The sequence below is a fragment of the Eretmochelys imbricata genome, chromosome 14 (genome assembly GCF_965152235.1).
Source record: "Eretmochelys imbricata isolate rEreImb1 chromosome 14, rEreImb1.hap1, whole genome shotgun sequence".
Lineage (NCBI taxonomy): Eukaryota > Metazoa > Chordata > Testudines > Cheloniidae > Eretmochelys > Eretmochelys imbricata.
Window position 1 is genome coordinate 39,108,927 of NC_135585.1, and position 16,299 is coordinate 39,125,225.

A 16,299-nucleotide genomic window follows, 5' to 3' on the forward strand; every position below is an offset into this window, starting at 1 on the left:
GAGGTGAACACACCTCCGGATCTTTGCTGACTAAGGACAGCCAACCATGAGCGGGCTGCAGCGGAGGGAAAGGGAGTGGTGTGTTAAAGGGACTTTTGTTCATCAGATTTTCACTCCAGACAGCGGGAAACTGAGGCAGAGGACGCTACCCAATGTACTGTGAGGTGGGTGTTTGCTTAGGGTTACATGCTTTGGAATCGTGGTTGTGGGTGTTTCCCAAAATTAATGCCGGGTTCCCTTTCCCTTGTAATAAAAGTTATCTTTTGTTACGCAGAGACTTATTGCTTGCTAGTGGGGCAGTTATTGCCTTTTAGAAGTGCCCAGGGTGGTGTTTAGTTTTCTCAGATTACTGGGTGGGGGCTGGAGCCAGCTCTGTTTTGTATTTTTAAGAGGCATCCCTAGATATTGCTGCCAACTCCACCTGGTAGAAGGGTTACATGTATGAACAGAACCTAGCATGATGCTGCCCTGATGTTGGCTGGTTAAAGAAAGGATGTCCTCGAGTAAATGACTTAATCTATCTTTTGCCTCAGTTTCCCCAACTGTAAAATGGAGATAGTGTCTGCTTCCTTCATGCACAGGGGTGTCATGAGGCTAAAATCTATTGCTGACTGTGAGGTGCTCAGATACTACTGTGATGAAGACCGCATATGTGTGGAGATAGATGGAACCTATGAACCTTCTGTGCTTTATCTCCCTTGAAGGTGGCTTTTATCATTTGTTTCTCCCCAACCCTGTTTTTTCCCCCTGTCATGTAAGACACAATGAGAAATCTTACATGGCAGAACAGAAGCTCCGTGTCAGAGTTCATCCTGCTGGGATTTTTCAGCCAGCCCGGGATGCAGCTGCTGCTCTTTGCGGTCTTCCTGGCCATCTACTTAGCCATCCTTTTCGGGAACAGCCTCATCTTCGCCCTTATCAGGATTGACTCCCATCTCCACATGCCCATGTACTATTTCCTGGCCAACCTCTCTTTCCTGGACATCAGCTACACCACCACCACTGTGCCGCAGATGCTGCTCCACCTCCTCTCCAGAAAGAAGAGCATCTCTTATACTGGCTGCATCATCCAGATGTACATCTTCCTCTCCCTGGGGATAACTGAGTGCATCCTCTATACTGTAATGGCCTACGACCGGTACATGGCCATTTGCCACCCGCTGCACTACACACTCATCATGAGCAGGTCGGTCTGTGTCAAGATGGCCGCCAGCTCTTGGGTGGGTGGTTTCTTCTTTGCCATGGTGCACACCAGTGTCACCATGAGGCTGCCCTACCGTGGCCCAAATGAGATCAACCACTTCTTCTGTGAGGTGCCGGCCATTTTGAAGCTGGCTTGTGCGGACACCCGGGTCACCGAGGTGGTGGTCTTCGTGATGGGGTTGATACTGCTCACGATTCCGGTCTTCTTGATCCTGGTTTCTTACGTGTTCATCCTAATGGCCATCTTGAGGATCTCCTCAGCGGCGGGGAGGTTCAAGGCCTTCTCCACTTGCACTGCGCACATCACCATGGTGACACTCTCTTATGGTGCTGCCATGTTCATGTACATGCGTCCTGCCTACAGCTACGCACCCGAGAGGGACAAATACTTCTCTTTCTTTTACAGTGTGGTGTCTTCCCTCCTGAATCTACAGCCTGAGAAACAAGGATGTGAAAGGAGCGCTGGTCAAATTGATGGGTAAAAAATAACCTTTGCATCAAGGGGGAAGAAGAATTGTCATGTGGTTCAGGACTCCTGGGTTCTGGTCCCAGTTCTAGGACAGGAGTGGAGGATAATGGTTACAGCCAGTAGGAGTAGAAGTCAGGACTCCTGGGTTCTTTCCCCAGCTTTAGGAGGGGAGAAGTGTCCAATGGCTGGAGCAGGGAGGGGCTGGAACTCAGGACTCCTGGGTTCTATTCACCATTCTGGGAGGGAAGTGGGATCTAGTGAGTTAGAGCAGTGGGCACTAGGTATCACAACTCCTGATTTCTACGCCTCGCTGTGGCCCAGAATAACCATGTGACACTGGGAAAGTAAGGCACAGAGAAAGGGAATGAGCTGTATTCAAAACCCAGGACACCTTCTGACTGCCTGCCATACTGCCTCTCAATTCTGAGTTGTTTAAGTTAATAGAGCTGCCCTGTTATATGTCAGAGAGATAATGACAAGACATTTTAAGTGAAGGCTCCTTAACTATAGAAATCACTGCTCTATCCATTGCCTTTGGACTGACATCCTTAGATGGTTTAAGGCAATACAAGGTGTATCTATTCCCTAAGGTGAAATTCACTCCTGTGTAAAGATCCAGCAGAAGACCTATGTACCACGAAAGGATAGAATTTGTATTGTTTTAAAACTGGTGCAAACGCCTATGTGGACACATTTATGTTGGTTTATAAGGCAGGTGTATACTAGTAGAATGGTGTCAATACACAAAGTTGCAGAAGTAAATGCTTCATTAAATTGTGTGCCAATCAGAGCTTAATTGAACTTAAACTCTCAAAATAGGACGTAAATGGTGCATAGGTATTTTCCTGGTCCTTTGCTTGGCTGTGAGTTTCAGCCCAAATCTTTGGGAAGAGGTTGATATTTGGGGGGATAAGTGGGCCAGTTATTAGTAGCGCTGGATTGCATGGGCAGGGACACATTCATTAATGATGGACCAATCCAGTTTATGTTTGTTGGTTTGTACATTTTTGTTAAATATGCATATAGAGACAGAGACACTTTATATTAATAAAATTAATTAATATCAATGCCTAGCTCCAATAAGGATTTTTTCACCCCTACATGTCAAAGCAGGTAATTATTATTAGCCGCCTTTTACAGATGGGGAAACTGAAGCACAGGGCCCTGCAGTGTCTAGCTCTAGGTAAATTCATCAACCAGGAATAGAACCCATGGCTGTTAAGACTCAGTTCAGTGCTCAATCCATTAGGTGACTCTGCAAGTATTTATCAGTGATTGAATAGTTTTGATTTTATCTCCACGCTTACCAAATAATTCCATTTAACTTTTCTTCAAAATTGCTGATCTCCCTTCAAATCTCTCCCCAGGCATATCTGTGCTGCAAAGTTAACTTAAGTGATTGGCACCTGGGTCTGAGCACAATTTGAAAAGTAAAATACAATTAAAAAAAATTAAATCTGACCCATTTTTTTTCTTTTTCACAATTTACCACTTGGAACAAAGAAAAGACGTGTGAAAGAGTCTGTTTGACCTACTTTCTTATATACTTTATTCATTCTACTTTTTGAAGAAGTAAAAAAGGCAAGGTAGGAGCTTGGGGTAAATGGAAATTCAAAATCTGAAAACAGAGAACAAAAATTTGGCAGATTCCAAAAGCCAAAATGAAATGATATTTTTAATTCCAAATTTGGAATGTAGGACATTATTCAAAATTCACAATTCATGGCTGAGCACATATTCTCTTTCAGGAATATGAGAGCTAACAATAAAATAAAAAACGTCAAATGTTTAGAAACTCAGGAAATGCAGTTTTAAAGTTGTGTTTCTCAAACCAGGCACCCAAACTGCCTAAATTCTGACCCACTAGAAATGCCAGCTGATTACATTCTCTTCTTTGTAGAATGTAAAATGTATGTATAACAGAAAATTGGCTTCGCTACTTAATATAAACTTGTCTCATGCTGAATGTTCACTGCACTAATGTTTGTTATTTACATGCATTTGCTCCACTTTCATGATCTGAATTATAGGCAGTATATGGAGCCAGTCTAGCTTTTCCTCATATGACATTTAGACAATCGGAGGCGTAGCCCCAGAAGGTGTGATGCAATGAGGTACTTTGTGACAGGAGCACCTTGCAGGACAGATACTTTAATAAGGACTGGGTAGTGTGTGCCTTTGTTATGCCGCTCGCCTAAGCAATCACTTGTATGCTGTGTACTGTCAATGTCTGTGGGTTTGTCTACACTTACAGCACTGCACCAGTTCAGCTGCATTTCTGTAACGCTTAGTGAAGATGCTAACTATGTTGACAGGAGAGCTTCTCCCATACGCCACCTCCCTAGATTGACCAATTTAGATTGGACTTGTTCCTGGAGGTTTCATCACATGACAGAATCTTTAATTAAAGATTTACCTTTAAATCCTGGAGACTCCAGGACAGACCTGGAGGTTTGGCAGCCCTACACATCCCCGAGAGGCAGTGTTGAGGGGAGAAGCCCTCCCATAGACCTAGTGCAGTCTGCAACAGGAGTTTGGTAGGTATAACTGCATCCACACCCCTGAGCAATGTGGTTATACCGAGATAAATCCGTAGTGTAGACTAGGGCTAAGAAAAAGTCTGTAAAGCACCATGACCATTATTCAATTCAGCAGAAATGGTGTAAAAGATAGAGGGCATGAGGAAATGGTAGGGCAAGTGAATGCTTTTCAAGGAAGAATAGGGGGTGGCCAGATTCGGAGGTGTCTGGTGGCAGATGAAGGGGGAAGGGCCTCCCAACATCCTGTCACAGCTGCACCAGGTCTCCCTCTGTGTCTCTTTACGGCAAGTCCAGTCAAGTCAGAAAGAGGTTTCTGATTATTCTGGTCTCCAATCGGCTGTCCAAATTTGTCCCCTCCCTTTGCACTCAGTGCATAGCTGTACAAAGCACTGAAGGAAACTGAGGCACATGACTCACAAAAATATTGCTAAAATTTCCACATTCATCACACACCCATACTTCCTTTGTTCCCGAGTCCCTAGTGTCTGGAAGTTGTTGACTCCACCCAGAGCGAGCCCGGGACTGTGCTCAGCACATCTTAAGATAATGCCAATGATTCAACGTGTCAGCCAATTCCCCATATTTCGTCAGACACAAAACTAGGACTTCCTTGTCAGAACACCCACATTATGTTTTCTCCCAAATCGCATGAATGCTGCACCTGGCCTCTGTTATATTAATGACGATGGACTAAATGGGTCCGAAGAACCAAAGGTGTCAACATGACCCTAAAACTGTCCAACATTAAATGGCTTTAAACAAGGTCTGGGGTTTGCTATATACAGACCTCCGTTTGCTTAGCACCATGACAAAAACACACCATTAAACATCCTTTTAACTCTTTATTAAAGATACAAAAAGGGGGGGGGGGCAGGGAACAGTTAAAACATTTGAAATGTAAAGTATTAAATAAATCTTTTATTTTAATCATAACCTTAGTACCCTTTTCCTTTCGTCGTAGGGAGATTTTGTAAAGAACCCCTCTTTGTTTGATAGTCTTTCGGGTGGTATTAAAGATGCTGATGTCTGTGCTTTTGGGGAGAAAGAGGAAAAGTTAATTGAGATGGGCTGGAGCAGTTGTTAAAGTCTGATCCCATTTCCTAGAAGACAAACCAGGACAAATGCATGCAAAAGGGGAAAGAAAAAACCATCAAAGATAAAACATACAACTACTGACTCTGGTGTTGACTTTCACTTGCAATCTGACTGCTGGAAAAAAACCACAGGCCTGGCACATGGTTCTATCAGTCACTCCAAGGTCTGGCAACCTTTGACCAATGTTGGGTTGTGTTGCCAACCCTCCAGGATTGTCTGGCAGTCTCCAGGAATTAAAGATTAATATTTCATTAAAGATAATGTCATGTGATGAAACCTCCAGGAATTCAAAGTTGGAAACCCTATCATTGGGCTCCTTAGGTAATAAGCTTACCGCAGTATTGCAAAATATATTGTCTCAGCCAGCTAAGCCAGACTTTTTATAAACAAAAAGAAAAGGAAGACAAAAGATGGGTAGGAAAAAGAAGAAATGAGGTGGAGAAGGAAAAGGGCACACGGGAGTGAGGGTGGTCATGGATCCACAGGACTGGTGCTACACCCCCAGCTTTGGAATAGTCTCTAGGAGGAACCCCTTCAATATGCCAAACCCCAAAAGCGTCTCACTCCTCCCGCACAGGGTAGGACATGCAGCCTCACTGCCTCCTTGATGGAACCTCTGATCTTCAGCCCTCCTGCTTCCCACTGTGAGCTCTGTAGAGTGAGTCCAACTGAGACAGACTCCTCATCAAGACCTGTCCACTCTTTGGGAGTTAATGCACCTCACCCAACGTTTGCAGTGACACTCACACAGTGGTGTCAAAATAGTTTGGTTTATTAATGAACTGGAACACAGCCTAGGAAGTCCTTAGGTTAATTAAGCCAGCACTTAATTTGTGCCAGGGCTGAACGTAAGAAGAACATAAGAACGGCCAGACTGGGTCAGATCAAAGGTCCATCTAGCCCAGTATCCTGTCTTCCAACAGTGGCCAATGCCAGGTGCTTCAGGGGGAATGAACAGAACAGAGCAGTTATCAAGTGATCCATCCCCTGTCGCCCCTTCCCACCTTCCGGCAAACAGAGGCTAGAGACATCATTCCTGCTCATCCTGGCTAATAGCCCTTGATGGACCCACCCTGCTGAGCCCCGGCACCTCTAGGCTTGGCAGTTCATATTCCCAGCTCCTCTGGCATTGCTGCATCAGTTATGAATGTAAAAAAATTGCTTGAGTCCTGCACCTCTTTTCTTACAAATGAAGCACTGGTTAAAGCCTAGTCCATTCTGGTTACCCCAGAGCCCAGCCAAGCTGTAGAGAACCCCATTGTTCAAACTCTGTCTGTCTCTTCGTCTGACCTTCTTGGTCAGATCCCAGGTGAGAGCCCCGACTCGTTCCAGCAGCCAACTCATCCTCTCAGCTCACATTTTCCTAGCTCTTGAGCTGAGGGATGTTGCTCAATTTCCCTTTTGAGAGGTGGAAAAATCCATCTCCTTCTGGATCCTTGGTTGGAAAGTGTCAATGTCCTGGTGATTGGATTTGCCACTGTCTTCTCAGATTCTCCATTGACAAGGGGTTGGCCTTGGCCAGTCCTTTGCAATGATTCTTGCAGTCTCAGACAAATAGGCCTCATTTGCTCCAACCCCTCAGACAGAGACAAACACCTACAAGATCTCTGTCAAGCTTTCTTACAACTACAATACCCACCTGCAGAAGTAAAGAAACAGATTGATAGAGCCAGAAGAGTTCCCAGAAGTTACCTACTACAGGACAGGCCTAACAAAGAAAATAACAGAACGCCACTAGCCGTCACCTTCAGCCCCCAACTAAAACCCCTCCAACGCATTATTAAGGATCTACAACCTATCCTAAAGGATGACCCAACGCTCTCACAAATCTTGGGAGACAGGCCAGTCCTTGCCTACAGACAGCCCTGCAACCTGAAGCAAATACTCACCAACAACCACATACCACACAACAGAACCACTAACCCAGGAACTTATCCTTGCAACAAAGCCCGTTGCCAATTGTGCCCACATATCTATTCAGGGGACACCATCACAGGGCCTAATAACATCAGCCACACTATCAGAGGCTCGTTCACCTGCACATCCACCAATGTGATATATGCCATCATGTGCCAGCAATGCCCCTCTGCCATGTACATTGGTCAAACTGGACAGTCTCTACGTAAAAGAATAAATGGACACAAATCAGATGTCAAGAATTATAACATTCATAAACCAGTCGGAGAACACTTCAATCTCTCTGGTCACGCAATCACAGACATGAAGGTTGCTATCTTAAAACAAAAAAACTTCAAATCCAGACTCCAGCGAGAAACTGCTGAATTGGAATTCATTTGCAAATTGGATACTATTAATTTAGGCTTAAATAGAGACTGGGAGTGGCTAAGTCATTATGCAAGGTAGCCTATTTCCTCTTGTTTTTTCCTACCCCCCCCCCCAGATGTTCTGGTTTAACTTGGATTTAAACTTGGAGAGTGGTCAGTTTGGATGAGCTATTACCAGCAGGAGAGTGAGTTTGTGTGTGTATGGGGGTGGGTTTTTGGAGGGGGGTGAGGGAGTGAGAGAACCTGGATTTGTGCAGGAAATGGCCCAACTTGATTATCATGCACATTGTGTAAAGAGTTGTCACTTTGGATGGGCTATCACCAGCAGGAGAGTGAATTTGTGTGGGGGGGTGGAGGGTGAGAAAACCTGGATTTGTGCTGGAAATGGTCTAACCTGATGATCACTTTAGATAAGCTATTACCAGCAGGACAGTGGGGTGGGAGGAGGTATTGTTTCATATTCTCTGTGTATATATAAAGTCTGCTGCAGTTTCCACGGTATGCATCCGATGAAGTGAGCTGTAGCTCACGAAAGCTCATGCTCAAATAAATTGGTTAGTCTCTAAGGTGCCACAAGTACTCCTTTTCTTTTTGCGAATACAGACTAACACGGCTGTTACTCTGAAACCATTCATACCTATGTCTTTTAGTCTGCCCTGAGAGCAAACCATCACTCCCCTACCCCACAGGGTAACAATGCAAAACACAGGGGAAACTGAGGCATGTCTAGGATTCATAAAAAATATTAAAGAAAATTCCCACTTCATCGCTGGGGGAAACATAGGCTCATCTCACAGATGGTTTTCAGGATTTAGCCAGAGCCAGTGGAGGTGATGGTGTCTTCTGGGTCCCTCTCCTTAATCTGGTCTGGTCTGGTCAGGACATCTCACAGAATCAGAATGACAATGGCCCAGTGGTGTTACATCTTTCAATTAGCCAGTATCCCTGACCCCATCTTCTAAATTTCCTCCCAATGTCTCTTTTTCTAAGGACCCCAAAAGCGAGGGATGGATGGAATAGCTCATCCCTGTCCTTATTTTGTCTGTCAATTGGGCTTCATTTCCGACACACCAATTTTGGTTCATTGATTTCCTGTCCCAAATTTGTTGTTTACCAGAAATGATATTAAGACAGGCCTTGAGCTGTATCAGTATACCTTTTCACTTGGACTAGTTCAGTCATTCCATCTCCCTTTTTGAACTGTTTCCCATCTACATATATGTGATTGGAACATTTTGTGAACTTATATCGACTTTTCCACGGTTGAGCTCACAATCACGGTAAATGTGAAGGCACATTTATTACAACCCATCCCCATGTCAGTCTTGGTATATTACGTACAAAGGTTTGCAAGATGATTTAGATAATTAGAGAGTAAGTAGAAGGCAGTAATTGTCAAGAGCATCAAAGCCTTTAGTTCAATTGCTTGGGGTTCTCACAGTGTCACTGAATATACATAACATATGTTCATCATTGTGTCCAGTTGCCTGCAGTAGCTGCAGCATGGACAGAAATACTGGTATGGGACTCAAGCTGAGATGGAGCAGCAAATTAAAACCGGGATGGTCAAAATGTGTTAACCCTCTGGGAAAAGAAGGGCTTGGTGAAAATGAACTTTATCATTTTTTACTAAATATTTCAACTTTTTATTGGAAAAATTAAAAATGGAATAAAACAAAAATATCTTTTCATTTCCAATTGGCATTTTAAACATTTCAACATTTTTAATATTTAAAGGATTCAGATTAAATTCTCAGTTTGTTTTGGCTTTTGTAAACTAAAATTTTCCATTTTCCATCTTTGTTTTGATTTGATTTTAAATTTCTTGCTTGCTTGCTTGCTTCCCCCTCCCTCCAGGGAAAAGTGGTGGGAAAAATACAAACATGAGAGAAGGGTAAAACCTAAATGTATGGAAAATATTTTTAAAAAATATATAAGAAAGTGGTGGAAATACATTTAGCATTTTCTTTTTTATTAATTGGAAAAATGAAAAAGTTTTTTTTAAATAATAAGTTAAAAAAGGTTTAAAAGACGACAAATTAAAAAAATACTGTTTTCACATCTTTTCACTTGGAAAATAGTAAAGATGTAGATGTATTTTGACCTTTTTTTAAAAAAAAACAAAACATTTCCTTCCTTTTGAAAAAGTGGAAAAAAAGAGAGAAGGGGGATTTTTCTTTGGTCAGTTTCCAAAATCCAAAACAAAATGATATTTAATCAAAAATGTGGTACATTATTCAAAATTCACCATTCATGGTTCTTGCATATTACCTTTCAAGAACATTAGAGTGCAACATCAAAAAACCCCCAAAAAACCCTTACCCTGTGCCTTTGTTATGCTGTTTGTCTGAGCAGGAATTTGTATGGTGTGTACCGTGAATGTCTACAAAGAAGGCTGTAAAACACCACAACCACTATTCAGTTAAGTGGGTATGACTTGCAGGACATAGAGGCTATGAGTGTAGGAAGAGAAGGCAGGAAATGTGAGTGATTTCCAGGGAAGAATCATAGAATTATAGCATTTAAGGCCAGACGGGCCCACAAGATCAGCTAGTCTGACCTCCTGTATATCTCAGGCCACCAACACTACCCCGCTGCTGCACATTAAACCCCAACAACCAAAATGACACCAAAGTATTACAGCCCTCAGGAGCAGGGGTGGCAGGTTTGTAGAAATTTTGGTGGTGCCCAGAATGCCCAGAGCCACCCCCACAAACTCCGCCCACCCCCAAACTCCACCCCCAACCTGCCTAAGGCTCTGGGAGGGAGTTTGCATGGGTGGAGGAGCCTGGAGGTCTGAGGTGCAGGCCCTGGGCTGGGGCAGGGGATTGGAGTGCAGGAGAGATGTAGGGTGCAGCTTCTGGGAGGGAGTTTGGGTGCAGAAGGGGTGAGAGTTTGAGCTCTGGGAGGGAGTTTGGGTAGGGGAGGGGGGTCTAGTGTGCAGGCTCTGGGATGGAGTTTGGGTGCTGGGTGCAGGCTCCTGGCTGGGGCAGGGGTGCAGGAGGGGGTGAGGGGTGCAGGCTCTGAGATGGAGTTTGGGTGTAGTGTCACAGTATGAACTACACCCCCCACCCCGACCCTTGGGGTCCCCTGGGTAAGCACCAGCACCATACATTGCTAACACTTTTATATATGTAGTGGATTGGCAGTAGGGAAAGGTTAAAGGTGTAAGTAAGTGGGGAATGGAAGGTTCCTTTGCAGGTTGCAAAAGGCCGAGGGGGAGGGGAATGGGTTAATTTAAAAATTCAGTCCAAAAATTAAAAAAAAGCTGTTCAGTGCTCAAGGTAAAAAAACTAACAGAGACACACTCTCTGCATGCCAAGCAGCAAAAAACTGCTTCTCAGCCCCCAAAATGGCTGTAAAAAATGAAAACAAAACCAAATAGAGCTGAAAAAGTTGCAGGACTGCCAGATTACACATTTGTGAAGGTTGGCCCGGTGAGACTCAACAGTCTGCCTCACGACCCTGGAGCCGGTGTGTTATGGAAAGTTAGGGGAGCTGCAAAAAGCCAGTTCAAACTGTTGCAAAGAGCAAAAAGCATGGGGAATGGGGTGGGGTGGGGGTGCTCCCCTGGTCAAGACTCCCCACAAAACACCCAGGGCTTAAAATCTTCCCAAGAGTGGAAGCAAGTTGGAGATGTGGTGGAAAAATTAACTACACATTTTGTTTGGATCAGAACAAAGCCTGAGGTCCTCTTTATTTAAGCATGCACATACAGAGAGAGTCAGCCGGAGCTGCTCTGCAGTTAACAGAAAATACAGGAGCTTGTATAGCTGAAAACCACAATCTGTTAAGCACACTTCCTTCAACAGCATTTTCGTTATTTGGCATATAGTGCAAGCTTCAACGGTAGCTTTGCCTTATTTGGAATATAGCAAACAAAGCTTTACCTGTTATTGACAGGTGCTTCCTTTGTGGTTAACGGTCTTTTCTAACTTTTAGCGTTTGGGGTTACATTTTTAAGCTGAGCTGTTGCTATCTGCCTCTGAATGGAATTTTCCTCACCCTCTTCTTATGCTTTATACACACAGCTAGCTTGACCAAAGTTTTAGGCCTATTAGTTTAGGCCTACTAGATTTTTTCTTCCACAGAGATCTACAGCGGACCCCGGATGACCTGTGCACAGGGCAGAACTCTCGTCCATCCTTCCCCCTCTTCTTGTGTTACACCCAGGCTTGGCCAGCCTTGGGTTGTGCATGTGTGAGTATTTAAGTGGGTTAGGGCTCGGGCACTAACTCTTTCTTCCTTACTCTGAGTGACGTGGGGTGTACCCAGGCACTCACTGCTGTTGTTTGGTTAATAAAGCTTTAAAATTTAGTCACTTGGTGTGCTCCTTCATCTCCGACCCTAACGATCCTGTAGCCTCAGACTAATCACCTGAGGTTCTAGGCAGATTGACAAAAAAATCTGTCACAGTAGGCTCTGGTCTGGGGCAAGGGGTGGGGGTGCAAGAGGGGGTGAGGGGTGCAGGCTCTGGGAGGGAGTTTGGCAGTGGGAGGGGTGTGTGGGAAAGGGGTGGGGGTGCAGGCTCTGGGAGCTGGTGGGGGGGTGCTGCGCTTACCTGGGGCTCCTAGGCAAGGCGGGCCGGGGGGCCTCCATGTGCTGCTACCCCCAGGCACTGCCCCGCAGCTTCCTATTGGCCTCAGAGGCACTTGGAGTGGGACACAGACCCACTCCACCCAGGGGCCACAGGGAGGGGCCGGCAGCCATGTGGAGCAAGCAGGCAGGAAGCCGCTCAGCTCCTCTGTGCTGCTGGTGGTGAGTCGGGGCCCCGGGACATTTTAAATCACCCGGGGGATGAGCGGGATGGGGTGGTAGTGGGAGCGTCAGGGGGCGGAAAGCGGGGCCAAGGGAGAGACTCGGCTTCACACATTGTTGGAGCTGGGCCCCAGGGGCCAGGAATATTCCTGGTGCCCAGGCACCACGGGCCCATAGAACTCGCTGCCCCTGCTCAGGAGACTAGACTATTATGTGCCACAGGCAAAGAATAAAGGGACTAAGGCACACCAATGCAAAGGCAGAGAAATGGTTAAGTGAGATACACTCAGGTAATTCTGGTTTATGACCCACACCCACAAGCTATTGAGGAAGGTGAAAAAAACCCCAAGATCACTGCCAATCTGACCTGGGGGAAAATTCCTTCCCAACCCCACATATGGTGATCGGTTAGACCTTGAGCCTGTTCACAAGAACCAACAAGCCAAGCATTTGAGAGAGAGACAATGCTCAGTGCCAACTCAGATCCCTGGCCCAATCCACTCAAGGCCCCATCTCCAGCCATGGCCATCTCTGATTCTTCAGAGGAAGGAGATTTTTAAAAGTCCTTTCCTGACCCCTGCCAGTGGCCATCTGAAACCCTGAACCATGAGCTTTGGGAACAGAAGACATAAACCAGAAGTGAGTCCCGGGTTTGCTGAGCCCTGCCTCCCACCATTACACGCAACCCCATCATACAACTGCACTCTTAAATTTGGTCAGATCTGACTTAAAACCAATTACATTGTTTGCCCTCACAACTCCTATTGGTAGGCTGTTCCAGAACCTCACCCCTTTGATGGTTAGAAACCTTCTTATATTACAAGTCTGCATTTCTTCATGATGAATTGATACACATTTGTTATTCATCCTTTAGCTTAAATAACTCTTCACCCTCCCTGATATTTACCCTCCCCGCCCATATATATATAGAGAGAGCAATCATGCCCTCTCAGCCCTCTTTTTGCTAGACTAAACAAGCCAAACTCTTCCAGTGCCATCTCATAAGATAGGCCCGCCATTCCCCTGATCATCCTAGTAAATCTTCTCTGCACCTGTTCTAGTTTAAGTTGAACACGGATGAGCAGACCTGTACACTGTATTCCAAATGAGGTCTTGCCAATGTTTTGTACAATGGCATTAATACTTCTCTCTATCTACTTGAAATGCCTCCCCTAATGCATCCTAGGACCGCATTTGCCTTTTCACAGCCACCTCATTGGTGACTCACAGTCATCCTGTGATCAGCCCATGCACCCAGTCTCTCTCCTCCACTGTCAATTCCAACGGATGATGATCTTATTATTAGGCCTAAGTGATTGAGCTCACACTTTGTCCTCTTGAATTTCAGCCCACTTCTGTCACTTCAGTCTTCAGGGTCATCCAAATCTTCCTGTATAATAGTCCGTTTCTCCTCTGTATTGACGATGCCTCCCAATATGTATCATCAGCAAATTTCATTAGCACACTCCTACTTTTTGTGGCAAGGTCAATAACAAAAATTTGGGATAAGATTGGTCCCAAGACAGATCCTTGAAGAACTCCACTAGTAACCTCCCTCCAGTCCAATAATTCACGTTTCAGCACAAGCCGTTGATTTCTCCCCTTTAATCAATTCCTTATCCGACCGACAATTCTTATACTAATCCCCATTTCCCCCAACTAATAATTTCCCATGTAGTACAGTGTCAAATGCTTTACTGATGTCCATGTATGTTAGATCTACTGCACTTCCCTGTCTAAAAAATCAGTTATTTTCTCAAAGAAAGAAATTAGGTTAGTCTACCTTTCATTAAACTATGTTGAGTTACATCCTTTACCTCTATGAATGTAATTATTCTTTCCTTCACAGTTGGTCCTTCAAATTGCATACTACTGAGCTCAGACTAACAGGTTTGCAATTGTCTAGATCTTTTTTCCCCCTTTTCTTAAATATAGGCACAGTGTTAGCTATTGTCCAGTCATAAGATACGACCCCCAAATAGATAGATTTTTTAAAAATCCCTGCTACCAGACTCATGTGCCAGTTCTCTCAGTATTCCAACATGGAAATTATCCATTGCCCTCAATTTGAGCACATTAAGCTCTTTGAGTTTTTCTTGCATCTCAGATGTGGTTATTACCACCAATACTGCCTTCATGCACATTTTCCATATTATTGAAAACCAAGGCAAAGTATTCATTTGGTTTTTGGGCCCTTCCTAGATTATCTTTAATCTCCTTCCCATCCATACTGCATAGCACCCCATCCTTCATCCTTCCTTATTCTTTTTTTATTTACATAACTAAATAACTTCTTATTATTCAGTTTAATTTCCTTGGCAAGAGCAAATTCAGCATGACTTTTAGCAATTCTCACTTTATACCTACATTTTATAACATCCATGATGCAGCTTTCTTTGCTGGTCATTCCTTTTTCCAGTCCCTTGAGGCTCTCTACTTACTCCTAATAATTTTTTTGAGATGGTTATTCATCCGTATGGGTCTGGGGCCTTTCCCTACAAGTTTTTTCCCCTTGTTTGGGATGCAAATTTTAGTTGGTTTTTGCACAGTAGCTAATTTAAAGAAATTCCAAGCCTCCTCCACAGTTAAGTCCTTGAGCTCTTCTGGCTAGCTGGCTTTCTTGACTAATTCCTTCAATTTCCCAAAATCTGCCCTTTTAAAATAAAAAACCATAGTTGATGACCTGGGTTTGATTATCCTTCCATTTAATTTAAACTGAATCAACCTGTGAGCACTCTATCCAAGGTTATTTCCAATGGCCAGCTCTTCTGTGATGTACTCACTACTTACCAAAATGACGTCTAAAATTGCATCATGTCTTGTTGGTTCAGTGACTATTTGATGAAGAGAGCTGTCCTCTGTCACAACCAGGAATAATTGAGCCTTACCTTTATTAGTTGGATGAATTTTCCAGTCTATATCCAGGAAGTTAAAGTTTCCCATTATGACACAATTCCCAGAAGTGTTTATTGTTCTAATTATATTAAAGAGATTGGAATCTGACCCATGAGTTCTATAAGGGAGACAAGAGACTGAAGGCGAGCGAGGTAATATCTTGTATTGGACCAACTTCTGTTGGTGAAAGATACACGCTTGAGGGCTACACAGTATTTTTCTTCAGGCCTGGGCTTCTATAGCAGACCCATAATGCTATCCCAACAGAACCTCTTTTACAGTTCTTCAGCAAAAAGGTTTTGATCCAAACAGTTTCTGTTTTGTCCACACTATCACTTCGTATTTCTTTACAGTTTACCATTTCATGGATGTACGTCATCCCATCAACTTTGCATTTATTGCTATTTTTCCAAAGCAGCACACACCCTTCAATGCCTGTATTCCAGTCCTGATTGCTATTACACTATGTTCCTATGATCCCTGTAATATCTACTCTGATCTCCTGCACCAGTAATTCCAGTTCTTCCAATGTGGGGGAAGCTACCAGATTCAGAGGGCAGTAGCAAAAAATTGTGGAGGCAGAACCTTCCAATAACAATGTATCTTTTTTTCCTGAGGTCAATGTGCTGATGCAATCCAGAGTAACCCACCCATGCTGAGCAACTCATAGGAACAGGCCCTATGAGTCCATATGACAGCAATCTCAGTGTCATTAGGTTCACAGCCAACAGTTCCTGCCAGGGACTAGCGGGAGTGTATAAAGTGACAGGGCTCATTGATAACTTGAGCTGCCAGCTGAAACATGGACAGGTTCTGTGAGTGAAATTTCTCGTCTTAGAACTTTTGCAGCGGGATGGGATGGGTTGCAATTCTGGGCACAGAAGGATGGGACAGTTTGCCCTTTTGGGCCCATCTTACTTTATCAGTTAGCTGATGATATTCAATTAGCTTTATTATTTCACATCTTTCTCTCTCTCTTGTTACCATCTTTATCTTTTTTTTCTTCTCCTTCTTTTCAAGTTGATTTTCTCCCAGAATCCTTTACTCCTTTTCA

The 16,299-nt window shown here is 44.1% G+C and overlaps 1 protein-coding gene across 1 annotated transcript; it reads left to right on the plus strand.

Annotated features, from left to right (window-relative positions):
• Window positions 1-764: 764 nt before the first annotated feature.
• On the plus strand, window positions 765-1,685 carry LOC144274791 (putative olfactory receptor 2B3). Its single transcript, XM_077833886.1, has one exon. The coding sequence runs from the start codon at window positions 765-767 to the stop codon at window positions 1,683-1,685; it is 921 nt and encodes a 306-aa protein (XP_077690012.1).
• Window positions 1,686-16,299: the final 14,614 nt, after the last annotated feature.

What these genes read in the sequence shown, in the direction of transcription:
- LOC144274791 (XM_077833886.1), top strand. Translation starts at nt 765, where the DNA reads ATGAGAAATCTTACATGGCAGAACAGAAGCTCCGTGTCAGAGTTCATC.